At 49.9% G+C, this 18385-nt stretch overlaps 3 protein-coding genes across 3 annotated transcripts; 1 reads left to right on the top strand and 2 right to left on the bottom strand.

Annotated features, from left to right (window-relative positions):
* Positions 1 to 741: 741 nt before the first annotated feature.
* On the top strand, positions 742 to 6504 carry VFPPC_17648 (Dishevelled, Egl-10, and Pleckstrin domain-containing protein; the record flags this gene model as incomplete). Its single annotated transcript, XM_022429340.1, has 2 exons — positions 742 to 1284; positions 1351 to 6504. 2 exons carry the CDS (start codon positions 742 to 744, stop codon positions 6502 to 6504), a joined length of 5697 nt encoding a protein of 1898 aa, XP_022285622.1.
* A 591-nt stretch (positions 6505 to 7095) lies between these two features.
* VFPPC_05145 (calcium-proton exchanger) lies at positions 7096 to 8940 on the bottom strand (the record flags this gene model as incomplete). Its single annotated transcript, XM_018284384.1, has 2 exons — positions 7096 to 7145; positions 7203 to 8940. 2 exons carry the CDS (start codon positions 8938 to 8940, stop codon positions 7096 to 7098), a joined length of 1788 nt encoding a protein of 595 aa, XP_018145855.1.
* Positions 8941 to 12206: 3266 nt separating this feature from the next.
* VFPPC_05143 (sister chromatid cohesion protein Mis4) lies at positions 12207 to 17895 on the bottom strand (the record flags this gene model as incomplete). Its single annotated transcript, XM_018284383.1, has 3 exons — positions 12207 to 17433; positions 17487 to 17670; positions 17748 to 17895. The coding sequence occupies 3 exons, from the start codon at positions 17893 to 17895 to the stop codon at positions 12207 to 12209; spliced, it is 5559 nt and encodes a 1852-aa protein (XP_018145854.1).
* Between the last annotated feature and the right edge of the window lie 490 nt (positions 17896 to 18385).

Below are 18385 nucleotides of genomic sequence, written 5' to 3'. Positions count from 1 at the left end.
GTGACGCTCGCTTCACCTGACTTCTGTTACGTCCATCAATGAATGTCTCTTATCAACTGCTACCTGCCAATGTGGGGAGCGTCTGAGGCTGAGCAGTACGAAACGGAAAGGGACAGCAAGTCGAGACGAACGAACGACAAAACAGCTCGCTGCACGATGACGTGAATTGGCTCTGTAAGTTTTGTTCACGCGTGGATGACGCCTTGTTTCACTGATCAATCGATGTTTTCGAAAGGGCTAAGACGGGCTACTCTGCAAGGACATTGCGAAACATGAACATCTAGTCGCCTCAGGCAACATTTATGTCGAATGACAGTCTGTTTCTCTCTGTCGTTGCAGGAATTGAAGACGAAGAAATCCGAAATTCATAGTCATAGAAGTAATAAGCAGAAAAAAAGAGCTACGACCAACTACAAAAAAGAAGGAAATCTTTCAAATATCCGCCTCCCATCCTCTGCCTTTCTTCATCGGATGGATAAATGCATGCCGTGTGGGGAGATGAGATGAGATCCAGTCAGTGGATCAACCAGACTTGATCGGGTCATGAGGAAGAAGTTGGCCCAACCATATCCGGTAGGCGGTCTGAAGCTCATCATGCCGAGAGCTGGATTCTGCCGCCTCGAACCACCCATCTCAACATCTTCAAATGAGTGACGCGATCTGGTAATGACATTCAGTGCGCCGTGCATTGTCGACCTTTTCAAATGGCATTCATCCTGAGATGAGACGTGAATCGCCCCAATGTCTCGATATGCAGGGCCTGGGCCGTCAGCCCCGCGCAGAGGACCACGATGGTCCCATCTTCATCACCCTAGCATCGTGAGCTTCGATCGGGTCTCAGCAGAGTCGCCGAGCTCACCCGGTAGCACATCAACCCATTCTACAATACGGGAAGACAAGAGACGCAAGACCGAACGCTACTGCACCATTTCAGTCAATGATGGGTACTCCAAAGATGAGGTCCTGATCAACATGGACCACTTTGGTGGGGATATCCAACCAGGAACGCTTATGGCTCTCATTCCGCTCAAGGGTGACTCCAAGAATGCTGCCAGTGGTTATGGAAGCATTAACAAGCAAACTCATGAGCATCTGGATAATTCCAGGGCCGTATCCGGCACTTTCAACGAGCATGATCATGGCGCTGGGCACACATACATCTTCGTCGCCAAGGACATGTCTAAAGAAATGAAGGCTCGGCACCACGACGCTGAGGTACATGTAGCAAAGCATATTGCTGATGCTTTTCATATGAAAAGGGGCTCCCAAGCCTTGCTACGGCCGGTATGTCTGCCACATGACGCCTACCTTGCCTACGCCTTTATTTGCTTGCTAACATATATCAACCAGGTCGATAAGGAACACCCTGCCGTCGAGGCAACACATGTTGAAATGTCGTTCAAGGATCAGTATCTGTCAAGGGCCGATATGTGGAGATTGGCTTCTGGAGAACTGACACAGCGTACGGTGTACAAAGGTCAATCCATATTCTTCATGGGCACTATCAAAGCCCAGGTCACTGCCGTCTACGTCAATGGCAACACTGTCCACTCCGCCTTCTTCGCCAAAGATACCAGACCCATCTTCCGGAGCGAATCCGCAAAATATGTCCTCTTCATTCAAATGGCAAGGGAGATGTGGGACTTTGACTCTGAAGCCTCTGGCGAAATCATGTTTAACAAGGTTGTCAACGGATTTTTGCCAGCCCTCTTCAAACGTTGGGCTGTCCTCAAGGTGAAGCATCTTGTTAGCATAGTGCTCTTCGCACGAGTAGAATATGACACTGGCATAAGCGCGGATCTAGCAAGCAGCTCCTTGCTGAATGATTATTACACTGGCATACAGCCACACGGAAACCGACGGCCTTACAAAGACTTCTATCGCGTGGTCGTAAGTGAGATGGCCAGTGGGGAGTGGACGACAATTCTTTACCAGCTGAAAAGAGAATTCAACTACTTCCGGCGAGATATTACCTTACATCACCAAAAGGTCAACGATTTTGGGCGCAGATCCTCGGACGACGATGCCGGAAAAGACGGATCACCTAACCCGGCAAAAGCAGAGTCATCATTGGCAATTCATGGAAATGTGCTAGAAGCCATCAACATGGCAGCCTCACAGTTTTCGCATGATTACATTGATCGAGATCTTACCAGAACGGGAATTTCGATCGCAGTCATCACTCCCGGACCCGGTGTCTTTGAAGTTGATTACGAAACACTGCGAAGAACCACTGAGTCTCTGGTTGGTAATGGCATAGGTATTGATTTGATTTGCATGGCAAGCATGCCCTTGCACTCTGCACCGCTCTTTAAGTATCGCAACCCACAGTTCTCTGAGGATGGGCGTCACAGTCATGGACACTCCCTGTCTAGATCATTTCATAGTCGCGACAGTACTCCGAATCACCCTACTCCTGTCATTGGCAGCTATCAATCTCTTACTGGCTCATTTTCTCCTACAAAAGCCTACAACCTGGCTGGACGAATGGAAACACTTGCACTTATGGGAGCCAGTGAAGAGTACTGTTATGCCCTCCCGCAGTGGCTGCACGTCTCATTCTGGACTGGCGCGACGGAAGAGTCATTATCCTATGCAGGCATTGCATTAACAGTATCCAACAAGGTTGAGCAAGAAGACGAAGGCTGGTTTAAAGTACGTTGCCGAATGTATGACCTGCAGATGCGAAGTGTGCTGGACGCAAATGAGATTGAAGCTGCCCCTTTGCAATCCGACTCGAATTATCCCACTCATATAATCGAGGCCAGCGCCATTGCCAAAAAGCGAATAGACCGACTAGGAGATACGGTTTACATTCCCAACAAGCACGCCCCTGACGCACTCTTCGATCATGTCTATGGCTTTCAAAAATTCGCTCCGGATAAACTTACACGATCGGGAGAAAAGTCATTCTGGAAGCAACTGCAGGGATATGATGACGCCAAAGCGAGACTCCCTCGGGCTCGTAACTACCACCAACACCAGCTGTCCAAAAACAAGACGGAATTCGAGGATGCTAGTCGGAAGCAACCAGCCGACGATACTTCCGCACTGGGGACGTCTCTTCCGGAGCGAAGGGCTTCGACTTACTTGCAGGCTTCTAACATGCCAGCATCTAGAAAGTTTTCTCTGACAACAACAGAGGTGGAAAAGCCAGTCCTGTCTACTCCTAAACCTACTCCCGAGCCGCTTCCCGTTCCCACAGCCAAGAAAGCCCCATCCATCAAACAGCCCAAATTCATGAGGCAGATTAGCCTTGGGCAACGTGGATTCGGCATTGCTGCACCAAAGGTGGCCGCTGCTGAATTGAAAATAGAGACTGTTGGGGCTGCTGCTGTTTCCTCAAATCTGCGTCCACCATCCAACCCGCATTCATTGTCAGATCTCCGGCCGTCGACTCCACAAACAATCACCAGTCGTTCATCTTCTACCTCCGCCCAAAGACAGAAGTCTGAGACGGCAGACGGCACGATAGACGGAGTACCCTCAACGCCTAGCATCCCAATCTCCAGAGATGGCTTCAACAGACCTGGGACTGCAGCCAGTCAAGCTACTTCTCCATCTATCATACCAATTACCCACGGTACACGTCGCGAGAAACGCCCGGAAGACAGTGACGTCCGTTTTTCCAACGCACTGCGGGCAGAAGATGCCCAGAAGGTATACACCAGTAAACTCCGAGCTGGTGTCGTCCCCGAGCTGCCTTCGACTCTCTCACCTACGACGGCCATCACACCTTGGCTCACCTTGCTAAACCCATCTAATCCCGAGCGCCACAGGATTGACGACACCATTTTGTACAGTCGGTGGCAACACGTGTTTCCACGAACATCTGATATGAAGGTCCAAAAATGGAAAACGTTGTGCTGTCCGGCAGCAGTCCCTCTGACCACCGAATACTTCCCAGCAAAGACGCAATTTGATGCGGAATATCAAAGACATCCGTACAATGTTGACCAGAACTTGGATGATGATGTAGCCGATGAGCCGAAATCACGTAAAGAGTTTATGAAGGAGCTCATTAGCATGAGATTTTCTCAGGGGTTTCAGGTCATTGTCGGGCCGTCGGTCGCACAGGCATTTGGGCAAAAAGTTATAAAGGTTGCGGATGTATTTTCGCGCGACCAGCCGCTTGATGATGGGACGAGCGTCTTCATGTCTGTTGGTAACACAATTCATCAACTATCTTGTGTTAATGGCAGCGAAGTTGAGGTCAATATTTACCTACGGAAGCCGACCGATGCTACCGCAGAGTCACAAAACGTTCCGTCGACATACAGGCCGGCCATACGAACCATTTTTGACGTCCAGTATGAGACTCGCTCATTTGACATTCTGACACCGAAACCCGATCGAAATTGGAATACCATTGACTCTTACCTGGCTGGGCATTATGACGAAATGATGGACAGCTTGAGATTTTGGAGAGCGAGATATGTGCTTATCCCCCTGAGTCCAAAGCACCCTTCGATTCCGCGCTCCCAAACAGGCGATAACCCAGAAGAGCTGCGTATTGAAGGTATCAAGCGATTGACTCAGTTGTGGCAAAAGCATCGACATGTTCCACCGTCTGATCGGCGATTCCAGCCAACCGGAAAACACCGTGGCACTTTGGATATCACATACAAGACCGAAGACCCGTCTGTGGTGATTGCAGCAGAGGTCGAGACACTGCCAATTTTGGAGAACTTGGAGGGTGTCAACCGCAAGGGCGGGCTCGTGACAAGAAAGGAACGATTTCAAAAGGCCAGCTTGAATTTGGCAGCCCTGGCGGAAGCCATGCAACAGCCAGTAGAGAATGGCGGAGTACCGCTGAGGAACCGCAGATGGCATCTAAGACTTCACAACGCCGCATTCATAGGATCCGACATGACTACTTGGATCCTGGAGAATTTTGATGATTTGGATAGCCGTGAGGAGGCTGAGGAGCTGGGGAACGCCCTCATGGTACCAAATGAGCCCAAGCAGAAGGATAAGGATAAAGAGAAGGATAAAGAGAAGGACAAGGAAAAGGAAAAGGAAAAAGATCGGACAGAGTCAAAGAGCGAGAAAGAACGTGGTTTATTCGTGCATGTTGAAAAGCGCCACAACTTCAGAGACGGAAACTACTTTTATCAGATTGCGCCAGAATTCGCAAAGGCACAGCCGGGATGGTTCAGCAGCAGGCGTCGGGATGTCTCATCTCCTGCAGGACCATTATCAGACAGCAGCAATAACGTCGACTCCCCACGCCATAACATGATCCCAAGGCCCTTGCCACTGAACGACGTCAAATCTCCAGCGTCATTCGCACCTACACCCGGATCAAGCCAGATCCTCAAGAATCGGCCGAAGGTCGTCCTCAGTAAAATGATCAAGTACGACATCGACCCTCGCAAGAGGTCATACCGCCCAGAACGAATAGATCTACATTACGACCGTCTCCATAACCCAGACAACTGCTACCACTTCCGCATCGGCTGGATGAACGCCACATCCAAGCTCGTCGAAGACACCGTGGAAAGCTGGGAGCGGGAAGCTAGTCAATATGGCCTCCGTCTCGTCGAACTCCCCATCAACGAAGCCTGCCGCATCACCGAAACCAACCCCTTCCGCAAGCCATACCTCATCAAGCTCTCCATCCGACCGCCCCTCGAACGCCCAGCAACATACTTCGACCCCAACTCGCTTGGCCCACAAGCCGGGCCAAGCAAGAACTTCTACCAAACCGCCATTCTCAAGAGCTTCGATTTTGTCCTCGACATGGAAGCCGCTTCCAACTTCCCCTCGGACGTAGAAGTCCGCTACTCCTGGGGCAAACCAGACTTCACATACACGCAATACATCCACCGTTCCGGCGCACTACTCGCCCAAATCACCGACGACGGCGACTTCCTCGTTCTCGCCAACAGACTCTACAGCAAACGCACCAGCATGGCGCGCGACAAGGAACTCCGCAACCAAGTCCACTCAGAGCCACAGCAACCTCCTCCTCTAAACACCACCACCCGCGCCATGTCCCAAATTGCGCCCTACGTATCCGGCCACACAACCAACAACATGTCCGAGCCAGCGCCCCTGGCCTCGCCCCAAATCCGCCCTACATTCCACCACTTCTCACCTGCGTCCCGCCCCGTCGACGCACCCGTCACAGGCACAAAGGTCCCATACTCAACAGCTCGTTCCGAACCCGAGACTCTCAAGACGGAACTCGAGGACTTTTGTCACAACGAACCTGCCCTCACGGCCTTTTATAAGGAAATCCTTGAAAAGGGCCAGCGTCCACACGGTACGCCCGCTTCCACAGCTACAAACCAGTCTGTCGCGGGATTGGATCCCGTCCCCGAAGCAAGTATACCCACTTTGGGCTTGGGACCGGGTGTCTTGGGCGGTGAAGGGCCCGGAGGAGCAGGCAATGGGCATTCTGCTGCAATGGCTAGTATACGGATGAGTAGTCCGATGGCGTTTTTGAGAAGAGGAAGTGTTCAATATGATGGTATGGGGTTGGGATCAAAGGGCAAGTAGGGAGTCGTATATTTGTGGCAAAGGCGGAGTTGTATACGGATATAATGTACGGTTTCGACGACTTCCAATGCAACAGTACGTCTTTTAAATCTCAGCATTCACGACACGTAATTCACACTTCAAAGTCTCATGTATCAGAGTCAAAGTCTTTTCATTCCCAGTACCGATCCTGAACGGATCATATGAAAACTAATACCATCGCACGCACGAGCCTTCTTTCCTTTCTGCTTCTGCACCCTCATACTCGAGGTAACCCGTTCACCAGACCCCTCTACTGCCACTCAAGATATAAATACAGACTCTGCCACGGCTCTATGCGCAGTGGCAGAGAAACAGGTATAATAAATACGAACGTAGAAGATTTTAAGAAAAGGCTCTTAGACCAGAGTAAAGTAATGTGTGAGACGAACAAAGAAAAAACCCCAACTGAGCCATCAAAGTTGTGTTGCCAGAAGCTTTTTAAATGCAGGACTGTAAATAGAAATTATGCCACAAGACATTACAAACTGTTTGCATTTGAGATTGCGCGCAAAAAAAACAAATCCAACGCCAGAGAGGAAAGGGAAAGGGTATGCTGTTCTGATTTCTGGTTTATACGGGTTTACCACCGTTTGCCGCGTCGAGATTTGCATTTGGATACCCTGTTCAATATTGTTAGCATCATCACAATAGAAATGTCAGAATGCGGTCGGACTTACAGAATGAGCAGACGGCAATGATGGCCCAGAGGCAGATGAGCAGAAAGCCTTCCAGCCAATGACTCTTGCCGTCACCAATCAGGTAATTAGTCAACAACACTGCGACAAACATGACGGCAACTTGGAAAATGTCAAAGCTCAGATCCATGTACACCTTGTCCATGCCCCAGCCAATGACAACGAGGAGTGGGATCAAAAACAGTGCAACTTGCATGCTTGAGCCAACCGCAACACCAATAGCAAGATCCATCTTGTCCTTCATAGCAACCGTGACAGCCGTTGCGTGTTCCGCAGCGTTTCCGACAATGGGGAGCAAAATTAACCCAACAAATTCCTGGGTTAAGCCTCCATCCTTCGTCACGGCGTCAATGGAACCAACCATGGATTCAGCGCAGAACGCAATAATCACTGTAGAAACAGTCAAGGTGGCAATAGCAACAAAGAAGTTCAGCTGAGGTTCCTCGCCTTCATCCTCATCATGATCCAGGCTCATAGGGTTCATGAGCATCTTCGATAGTCTCTGGTTCTCGTTCTGGTCAGGGACAGCATGACCCATAAGTGTGCCGGGCATGGCCAGGCCCTGCTTGATGGCGCCTGATCCAACGGTGCGTGACCAAGGCTTCGCAGGGACCTTCTGGCTCTCTTCATTAAAGACCTCCTGGTGGGTGTGAAGTTGAAAAATGAGATAGGCGATGTAGACAATGAGAAGAATGACCGAGGTACCGCGAGAGAGCTTGGCAATTTTGTCCTGTTCAATATCTGTAGCAACGTCGAAGACCGATGGGACAATAACCGATGCAGCCGCGAGGGCAAGAAGAGACGCTGCGGTTTGAGCAACAGTGTGGTTGAAGTGTTGTTCTTGTCGTCGCAAGCCACCGAAAAAGAAGCAGAATCCCATGACAAGGAGCAAGTTGGAAAGAATGGATCCAATAAGGGACGTTTGAACAATAGCGATCTGATCATCTTTCAGGGCAATGACGGCAACGATGAGTTCGACCGCATTTCCAAAAGTAGCATTGATGAGACCTCCAAGAGTTTCGCCAGTTCGTAGGGCCACCTCTTCTGTAGCAAAACTAAGCATAGCGGCTAGCGGAATAATGGCAATGAAGTTGATAACAAAGACCGCAATGCGATTAACCGAGTGAACATAATTCAAGGCAATGCCAACGGGGGCAGCCAGAATCAAAATGTTGATCCAAGAGTTCAAAAACGTTCGCTGCAGCTGGTTCGCCACGGTAAAAGGCTCCTTCGGCTTAAGATGCCAGTTAATTATGCCTGTCTTTTCCTTCTTCTTCGACTTTCCATTATCGTCTGCGGCAGATATCGAGTTGCCTCCAACTTTTTCGGCGTCGTCCTCGGGCTTTCGGTTTCGTAGACCACCTGTTTTGTCATCTCCGATGGATTGTGTTGGTGCTAAGTGCTCCGTTGCGTTATCGACGCTTTTGGTCCTCGTCGCTTCGTCGCTATCCTTTCCAGAGGCAGTGATGGTGTCTGTATTGGAGGCATCTCTTGGCATGCCGCTGCTGGGATTCGGTGCCGTAACGGCATGGGTCAGCTCATCGCCTTGGTCTTCTACGCCTTGGCCTGTTTGTGCCTCGAGTTCTGGGCCTCCCCACGTATCCCGTCGTCGTTCATCGCCCTTTTTCCATGAAACATGTCGAAAAGGATTCCATTGGTCGGCGCTTGAGCGATTGATGTTATGCGCTGCACGCTTGTTCCTGAAATGATTGACTACCATTGCGAGCCAGTCGCAGCAAACATTAGTCTCAATTCAATGAATGGCGAACGTATGCCAGAGCCACCCGGCAGACCGCGAGAGTGCAGGTAGGTGCGAGAGAGATGCGGGTATCTGTTGACGTTATGATGAGGTTGACAGGACGATGTCAACTTCTGCTCCTGGTTTGGAGCCAAAGGCCCAGGGTTGTGCAAGCAGGTCTAGCTGCCAAGCAATATCCTGAACCCACCACTCTGTAACGGAGTACACTTTTCCTCTATTCCGCAATCTGTAGCAAGGCAGACTCCGCGATTTTAAATAAGTGGAGTGGGAGAAAGGGAATGAATAAAGCATTTGCGTATCTGGGCTCTCTGGGGCAGGTAGGTCGTAAGGGGGCAGTGCAAGTGATAGCGTGCATGAGGAACTTTGCGCATGCAGCAGGACGAACAATCGGCACCATATCCGAGGGTGTTCTTGTCCAATACAGATGAATGTCATCCGCGCCAGCCACTATGAACGCGACGACTTTTCCAGCAACAATCAGGTAGGCGAATTGTTCGCGCGTAAATGGAGTAATATTGCTGTGAAAAAGTCGAGGGGGGACGAGGTTTGTGAAGCAAAGGATGATACAAATCGGAATCTATACTCACAGGAAGTCATGTTGACAGAGGCTTGTGTCAACAAGCCGATAGAGGAGGGTTGCTGAGCCCGAGAAGAAGCCAGAAAGATAATCTGCCACGGGAGTCGTCGCGAATTCTTGAAAGTATTTCGAATTTCTTATGAAAAGAGAGGGCTGCGGAAGCAAGCAATTGAAGTATGAAGGGAGATTGACAAGAACTGCTACTCTGCCAAGAGATCTGGCGATGACCTTGGCGGCGGCGGCTTGCAGTGTGTTTCTGTGTTCCCCTTTAATATGGATACTGCCGAAAAAGATGGTGTGGTGGAGACAGGAATCTGGACTTAATAAATGTCTTGTCCACGTCGTCCCACGTCGTCCCATCCGCGTCGTGTCGCTGGCGGCCTCAATTGTAGACGCTAGCTACTGGAGCTGGAGAAACTAATTTGTGGCTTGTGGGAGGGAGGAAAGCACAGCAAACAAGACTGACACGAGTGAATGTACCAAGCAAGGTGTCAGGGTTGCAGTGTGCTGTAGGGGCGAAGTGGTGATGTCAACCTTTTTGGAATCGTTATGGACTGTGCCACGCTTCTTCCACGTCAACACGGTCAAATACCACAGCGCTGGTCGTCTGTCTCAACTGGTGGGGCTTCAAGGAATAATAATAACAGAAGCACTCAGCCTTGGAGAGCTTGGCTGGCTGTTTGTTGAGGAGCTCGCCTAATGCCGTGGCTAGTTAGAACCTAGAGATAGTGAGGATACGCTCGATGGGGCAACTCATACGTTTTGGCAGACTCTCACCCGACGAGGCGGAATTTGAAGATGGCAACGACGCTGGTAACGGCGATGCAGATTTCCGACACACGTTGGGCTTCACCGTTGACTGGGACCAGGAGGAAAAACCGGACCGGGCAGCAAGAATGACAAAGAAGCGATACTGTCCGAGGTTCGGGCTCTAACGCTGACAACACAACTTTTAAAAGTAATTGGGAGCGGCGAAGGGAGTGCCCGTTTTATGGAAATTCTCAAGATGGTGTTGGTGCTGCTGAGGCCGAGTAGAAGTGCTGTGAACAAAACAAGGGAAGGAGCGAACAAAGTGCGACGAACGTGGCAAGCGTCAACCATCTGGTCTACTTAGGGTGATCCGTATTTCCAGTATTTGATCACTACAAAGACAAGACAACATATTCTGCAAGCCACAGCATCACGCACAACAGTATTTACTACCCAAACAAACGGACCACGCAGCGAACATTCTGAAATAGAACTGGCTCAACCGCAAACGCGAAACCTGCCACGGAGCCCAGGCCAACCAGTACTCCCAACCCAGAACAGAATGTTCTAAATGTAGGTGCCATCTATTCTGGAAACATTCTCTGTTCGCGACATCAACAAGCTCATCTCGACATCAATTCTCCCCATGTTCCAGCACAATCCCGGGCCGGCTCTCAAAAAACAACCTTGATTCGAAAGTCACGGTGGCACCCACACATTGAACTTGCAAGACCCCCTGGCCTCCTCGGCATGGCTAAATTAGCGACATGGAGCGCCCCAATTTCCAGTCCGCCGACACGACGCAACACTGTCCGAATCAGGGCACAGCATAAATTCAACTGTCCTGTTGTTTGTTCACGATATTTTAATGCCTCGTTGTCGATCCCTGTCCCTGGAACGCCCTATGTGTTGCCATGCAATGTACGCACGACGTCTGGCGACTGTCCAAAAATGACAAATCTGCCAAGAATCTCTGTGAACATCCGGCTGCATTTCCCGGCTGGGCGCCGGCTCCCATCTCGCCAAGACGCTTGGCATCCAGAGTGAGAGAAAATTCTTGGTTGACCGCATGTGTTGGGTTGCATGTGGTCCGGCCTGTCTGGTCTGGTCTGGGGTCGCTGAAACTTGGGTGGGCGTTTGGCTGGCTGGGTGGCTACCGCTGCATGGGGCCATTTTGACTGGTCCAAGCGCCGCCCACATCGTGCACCAGAACATCAAGCCTGGTGGATTTGATGCATCTGCTCAGTACAGATGTGGCTTGGAGTCTTGTCTGTTTGGTTGGTCATTGATGACTTTGTCCCTTCAATCTTGATGTTTGCCCATCTGGTCTTCAAATCGCCTTCCTCCATGCACCTTGTCCTAAGTTCCCTGTCCGCCAACTTGTTTTACCCTGCTTTACCTCCTTGACGTCACATCTTCCAGGACACATTCTTCAATATCCACCTTGTAGCAAACTTGGAGCATGTGTGCATCTGCAGATTGTACACCGACCGTCTTCCTGCCTCCCCGTCTGCATCCTATCCGAACATCCTCTCTGAACAATAACCCTTCTCCATCTCTTCTCATGAATAACGTGACGGACTTTTGGCACACAAAATTTGCCATCAACCAAGCAAACATTCACTTGTATTATGTATACGTAATTTACAGCCACTATCGTGTCCTCCTGTATAGGAGCGAGGTGCTCAGGTATCATAGATATAGACAAATGAACAAGAATCATAAATGAAACAGCACTCCCAAAAAACGCCACCGACTCCCTCGGCCGACTTGCTAGTCCCATGCTTGCTGTTCCATCTCTCATGTGTGGGATAATGATCCCATATAATTTCCATAAAACTCGTCAAGTCTTCTTTCCATATCAATCGGCATGATTGTTTCTAAGAATACCACTTCCCATCTAGATCCAATCTCCGTCAAATTCCCCATCGTCGCTTTGGTCCGCGCTTTGCTTGCGTGGTCGACCTCTCTTGCGTGTCTGCGAGCCTGACCGTGCTCTCTTTTTGCGTCCGCCTGGAGTTCCCGTAGCCTTTCTCTTGCGGCCTCTATCACCTCCGTCGTCGTCATCCTCGCCTTCACTTGGAGTTCCTGGGCCATTCATGGCCATTTCATCGTCCTCCTCCGCCACCTTGAACTCCTTGTCCACATTCATCAGTTCCACAAATGCTTTGCATTTTTGTACCATGCTCTCCTGGTTTGAGAGCCCGTTCATGTGTGATACAATTTCTTCCCACACCCTCTCGCCGTGCACACCTTGCACCTTTAGTGGTGTCTTGTTGAGGTCCTTTGCTAAAGCCTTGGCACGGCTATCATGTCGGTTCGTACCCATACCAAAGAGTCTGCGCAGATGAGTCCGCACCTCCCAAAGGGAAAGCAAGATAATAGATCCAGCTGTCAGTTGTCGCAAGCGTTGTGGTTCTACTGAGAGAGCTGGCGCTGGCGCGGCTGGAGGTGCCATGTCAGACGGATTTCCATCAATCAGTGCAACAGTAATAGCTCCATCTCCTTCCAACGGCTTTTGAGTCTGCTCTCGCTGATCGACATCCATGCGCACATTGAACACTTCGGATTCAATCGCTTGGGCGACAGTCGCGCCAGTGCTTGCTACCATCTTTTCAATCGTATTGACTGTAGTCTGCAACTCTCCAATCGAATGGTACTCGAAAAAAGCAAGGTTTTCAGCAATGAATCGAGCAAAGTCCACCTGATGTGGCATGTCGGCTTTGACATTCAGCTTCGCCAGATCAAAGTCTGCCTGTCCGACGAATTTTTCCAAAAATCGTTGGCGATTCTTCATCTTGCTAATCTTCAATACCTCCATAAGTAGGTGAAGCTTCGACTGGAAGGGATCCATGGTCGCCCCATGCGAGTCCTTGACAATATCTCGCTGATAATTGTACGCGGATTGCACAGCCTTGACATACTCTCTCTCCAGGACTGTCTCATGTTTCTCGTGCAGGGATCGGTGCTCCATGAAAGCCAGTTCCGCTATTTTCCTGTTTGCGGATGTCTCCAGGGTTATTAACGTGACGCCAGTCTCTTTGGGGTGGGTTAAACCTTGGCGATTGATGCTTCCCAGAACTTCCATAGCCAAGAATGCATGCTCATCTTGACTTGACAAGGCAATTCGACTAATATCTTTCAGAAAGCGCTGTGTGGTTGCACTGGCAACATCATCAAAATTGGTGCCTCCCATTACTGTCAGCTCCTTCTTCTTTTCCTTTGGAGCTTCGGCAGCAGCTTCAGAGCGCCTCTCCTCTGTGACAAGAAATTCTTTGAAAGATCTCAGAATCATGGTCTCAAGAATGGGGATCTTGTCCTGGAATACTTGTTGAAATGCCGTGTAAACTTTGACGAGTACGTAATTGCGAGGCCAAGACTGACAAACGAGTCCAATGGCTTCAATTGATGCTTTTCGAGCATCCAGTGGCTGTTGTGGTGAGGAAAATGGTGAGAGAATGTCGACAATTAGCTTTGGAACCGAGTCTCCCTTCCAGCCGGGAAACTTGTCTCGGAAGATGTGCGCCTGCTTGTCCAAATCACAATGCTTTGCAACACTGCCTACAATGATTGAATAAGCGGCCACATGGTTGAGTCGTTTGGGGTCCAAAGGCGACTTGCTCAGCCTTTGGATTCCCATCAAGCTTGACGCAACGAGATTCCCCAGGGGTGCGAAGTCTTTGAGTAGTTCGCATACAGTGTGTGCACAGGCAATCAAGTCATCCAACGCTCCGCGTGAAGAGATTTTACCAATGCCTTTAAGCAGCTGCAATCGCACCTCGGCCAAGAATTCAGTGTGAACGTTTGGCAGCTGTGGTAGTACTCTTTTGTAGATTACCGTAACAGCTCGGAATGCGGCGAGTTCGTCTGCACCTGTAAAACTGGCAAGCTGTGTCTTGAGAAGCTTGATCTGCTCAAAGTTGAACAGCTTTGGGTCGGCTTTCGCGAAAATGGTAAGAACCTGCAGCGCATCGCGACCGGATGGCACGGTAGCGTCTTCCGAATCGGGATTATCAATCAAGCCAAACATGATACCGACAAGTCTCGAACAGACACCAAACGGCCCCTCGAGAGATTTATTGCCGGGTTTGAGAATAGTCTGGAACACCTTATCCAAGATCTCCGTTACAGTACCTGCCTTTACTGTTTGAATGACCAGTGACACATGTTCGGTGAGGGAGGTTTCGAAACTTGCAGTGTTCTCACCAGTGTAGAACGGCGCAAACCATACTTCTTCAATCATTTGGCGGGCGAGATCCCGAACACCCTCATCAGGGTCTTGAATGCGGCGGAGCAGACCATTAGCAATCGCGCTGCGTAGGTTTTTGCCTCGATTCCGCAAGTATATATCGCGAGCCAGCTTCATTGCTCGCTTTCGCACACCCACGCCGGCATCCTGAAACCGGTCAATGATCTTGGGTGTAAGTGACGCTTCCAAGACCGGGCGCATTCCTATACAGCTTCCCAGTAAGCCTAGAGCTGAATCTCTAACTTGAGTAGAGGAGTCACTGGCACAATCCAAGATGAGCTGAATAACGGTTGAATCGCCATCTAAGATAGACGGGTCCGTCTCAAGCACCTGATTGACACTCTTCAAGCTCTTGCTGCGGACTGTCGCTTGGTCGCTTGCCATTGAGCTGAGGAGAATGTTGAGGATCTTGCCAAACGATTCACAAAACGGTGATCGTAACAAAAGAATCGAAAAGGCAAACTTCGCCTGGTTATTCGTTACCGACTTAAATGTATACTCGCTTGCGAGCCATTGCCGATCTTCTATCATCATTCGCAGGCGGAACGCCGACCGGCCTAGCTCTCGGTCTCGCTGTGAATCTTCTTCTTGTGTACTGTCATATGTAGTATGAATCCTAGTTGCCCAATCGGAAATCAAGAAAGATACTGCGCTTGATAGGTGAGGGTCATCGGCACTTCGTTCCTGTAGATATTCGAGAGACCCACGATAAGGACCGGCCCAGGCAATAATGTTATCCATTGGACACCGCTGTTCAAGGCAATGAGTCGCCAGCTCTGACAGATACTGTGAGTATTCCCCAGCATCGCTGTTGATAAATGTACTTGCAACTTTCTTCACGTGTGACCGAAGACGCGATATAGCAGCACTCATAGTTCCGAGCAGCTCCAGAGCCATGTTCTTCGCCGGCGCTGCTGTTTTCGGTGCTTCAAAAAGCTGCACCATCATAACCATGAGCAAGCGCAAGAGGAGCTCTGCAGAAGGCCAGTCCGGTAAGTCAAGACAAGTCGTGAAGTCGTCTACAAAAAGGTCCAGTAGGTTGCGATAGGGGGTGTCGCCAGACTTCGTTGAGCCCATGGCCCGCTTGACAATAAAATTGATGACATAGGAAGCATTTCGAGCAGCGGCATCGTTCAATGGCGCTGCAATGGCTTCCAGTTCTTGTATGGCCACCGCGGGCTGCTGGGCGCCTTGTTCCTCGCTCAAAATAGTGGCGGTAGCTTGGTTCCTCTTAAGTGGACGATCGTCTTCGTCGTCCTCAGCCAAGTTGTCGACATCCATGGCTCGAATGTTGGAGCCTTGCCCGCTGCCATTGCCGCTTCCGACCCGACCAGAACTGGCTTGAACGAGTCGCATAAGAAGCGCTGAAACTGGCTGAATGCTGCCACCATCAGCCAATTTAAACTGTCTTGAACTCAGTTTGCCCACAGGGAGTTTTTCCAATGAGGTCAGAATATCATCTATGATGCCTTGTCTTTGTTCCGGTTTGATCAAAAAGATTTGACAAAGCATATCCATGGCAACCGATCTAATTCCATCAAATTTCTGCATTCCAATAGCGGAATCTTTCTCAAAGTAGGCATTCTCGACAAAAATCAATTTGGACGCAGTGAATTCGAGAGTATTGATGACCGACTCTGATAGCTCAATCTTGGTGATAAGATCCGCGAGAAGTGCAGAGAGTTTCTGACAGCAGACAAATATCGAGGCGACTGCTTTTTTGTGCTTCTGCACAAGCTTGAAAAGGCCTGCGGAGCTGCCGGAATTGCGCAGCTCGACCAGAGGCATGACAATGTCCTCAGTCACAGCCTTGAATATGTTGACGCATTTATTAATGGCCGCCTCTGAATACAACTGCTTGTCTTCTCTGCATCCAGACATTATTCGTAGGGTTGTCCTTGCAGCTTTCAAAGCAGTTTCCACTTCACTGAGTTGCTGAACCCACGATTCCACAGCCGTTTCATCCCAGCTCTCGTCAACACGAATGTCAAGGCCATCAGCCTGCTTCAAACTAGCCTCGCTCAGCTTCATAACTCGAAGAAGGTTCTCAAGGGGAACATTGTTGAAACTCTTCAAGTTAATAACTTTTTGAATAGCGGTGTGCATTTTCTGTTGAGTTGTGGCCGTCATTGCAGCTTCTTGATCCGTCGTCAGGGTCACAATATGTTCCAAACCAGGTTCCATAGCCAGGGCGCCGCCCACTGCCGAGAAGACTTGCCGCATGAGGGCGTCGACAGCGTCAACTGCAGCCTCTCCTCGCTGTCGTTGGTCAAGGCTTGAACCGATAAGACCTTGACCGTCATCGAAATTCTGCCTCTCTTTCCTCCTAACTGAGAGATTTTCAGGTGCATCTGGCGCAACCTTTAACTCCTGATAGTCGTCTCTACTGGTTCCAGTCGTAGGTAGTTCAATACTAAGGCCACTGCTGTTGACAACAATAGAAGTCTTTGCTTTTAGTAGATTTGACTGGCTGTACTGCTGTGCTTCAACGATTAATTGGTCGTGTGGTGTGATTATGTTCTGATCAGTGGGATCAGCCGCCGAAACATCGGCATACTCCGATCGATCAAACGTGCTTTTCGTAGGTATGGCAACTTCAAACTTGGCTTTGTTGTTGTCTGTAGTGATTCTCGCGGGAGTCTGCGGCTGTACAGTAATTGTTGGGCTCTGGGATACTGAGTCTGCAGCTGCCTTCGAAAACCGGTCGAATTCCCCGTTCACCACTTTGGGGCTGCTTGTATTTGGCTTTGTAGCTTTGAAGAAACTGCCTACTCGCTCGTAGACCGCTTTGGCTATGGGCGACAGGCTTTGGGATATGCTTCTGCGATGCGATGATGTCGAGCTTGACGGGGCTCCATTAGGCACGGAAGGAAATTTACTGCGAACAATTAGCACAACGTATACCAGGCAAATGACATCATTCCCACTGACTATTGAGTTCGCTTTGACGGTTTCAAATCGTGCAAGACATGATCAACTGTTTGCTTTAAATTCTTTGCCCCGTTCGGCTGGTTCGCAGCTTCCTGGTTCACTCTGTCGAAGTCTTGGGTAGGGAACAGGTCCGAGATTCGAAGTGACGGTGATCCGGATCCAACACTTGGATCCGGAATGATATCTAGTCGATGCGTCAGTATTTGCAAGCCCTCTCTCGTGTCCATGTCTTCCGGATGGAAAGTGCTCGGCAATTCTTACCAGGTAGAAAAGGCACAGTAGATGTCTGTGGTGAATAAGGCAACGACTCCTGCAGCGTGAACGGTCGCGAGATGCCGTTGTTGTGTTCTCCAGGCCCTTGAACAGATTTAACCCCGTTCTTAGGGCCGTTCGTATTGTAATGCGCCATGTTGTCCATATTGTAGGTCGTTACAATTGGGCCACGCTTCAGGCATGGCCGAGGGAAGGAGCTGTCCGGTTTCGTCGCATGGAGGCAGGTGCGATGCTGCGAGACAATGAGAGCTAGTCAATTCCGGCGCTGGAAAGAACGATGAGCAACGCAGCAAAAAAGAACAATAGACCAGCAATTCTAGGCTCTATTGAATGCAAGTATATGCGCAGAGGGGCAAATAGCAATGCGATGTGATGCCTTGCCAAAAGTGAATTGAAGGTTGACAATGAGGCTCAAGCTTTTGTCCAGAACAAGGCTGGGGGACATTGCGACACAGCCAAACACATTGGAAGCCCAGGTAACCAGTCACACCTGCCGCTGAGTCTCCTGCTCTCTCATCACTGACCAATTATGTGGGTCCTTGAGATGTCACAACCGGCCAATGGAAGGTTTTTCCTTGTCCCCTGCGTCTCCGTCCCTTGCCTTATCGTTTATCCGATAAGATAAG

The sequence above is a fragment of the Pochonia chlamydosporia genome, chromosome 3, assembly GCF_001653235.2.
Source record: "Pochonia chlamydosporia 170 chromosome 3, whole genome shotgun sequence".
NCBI lineage: Eukaryota > Fungi > Ascomycota > Sordariomycetes > Hypocreales > Clavicipitaceae > Pochonia > Pochonia chlamydosporia.
This window is presented reverse-complemented; position numbering and strand designations above follow the sequence as displayed.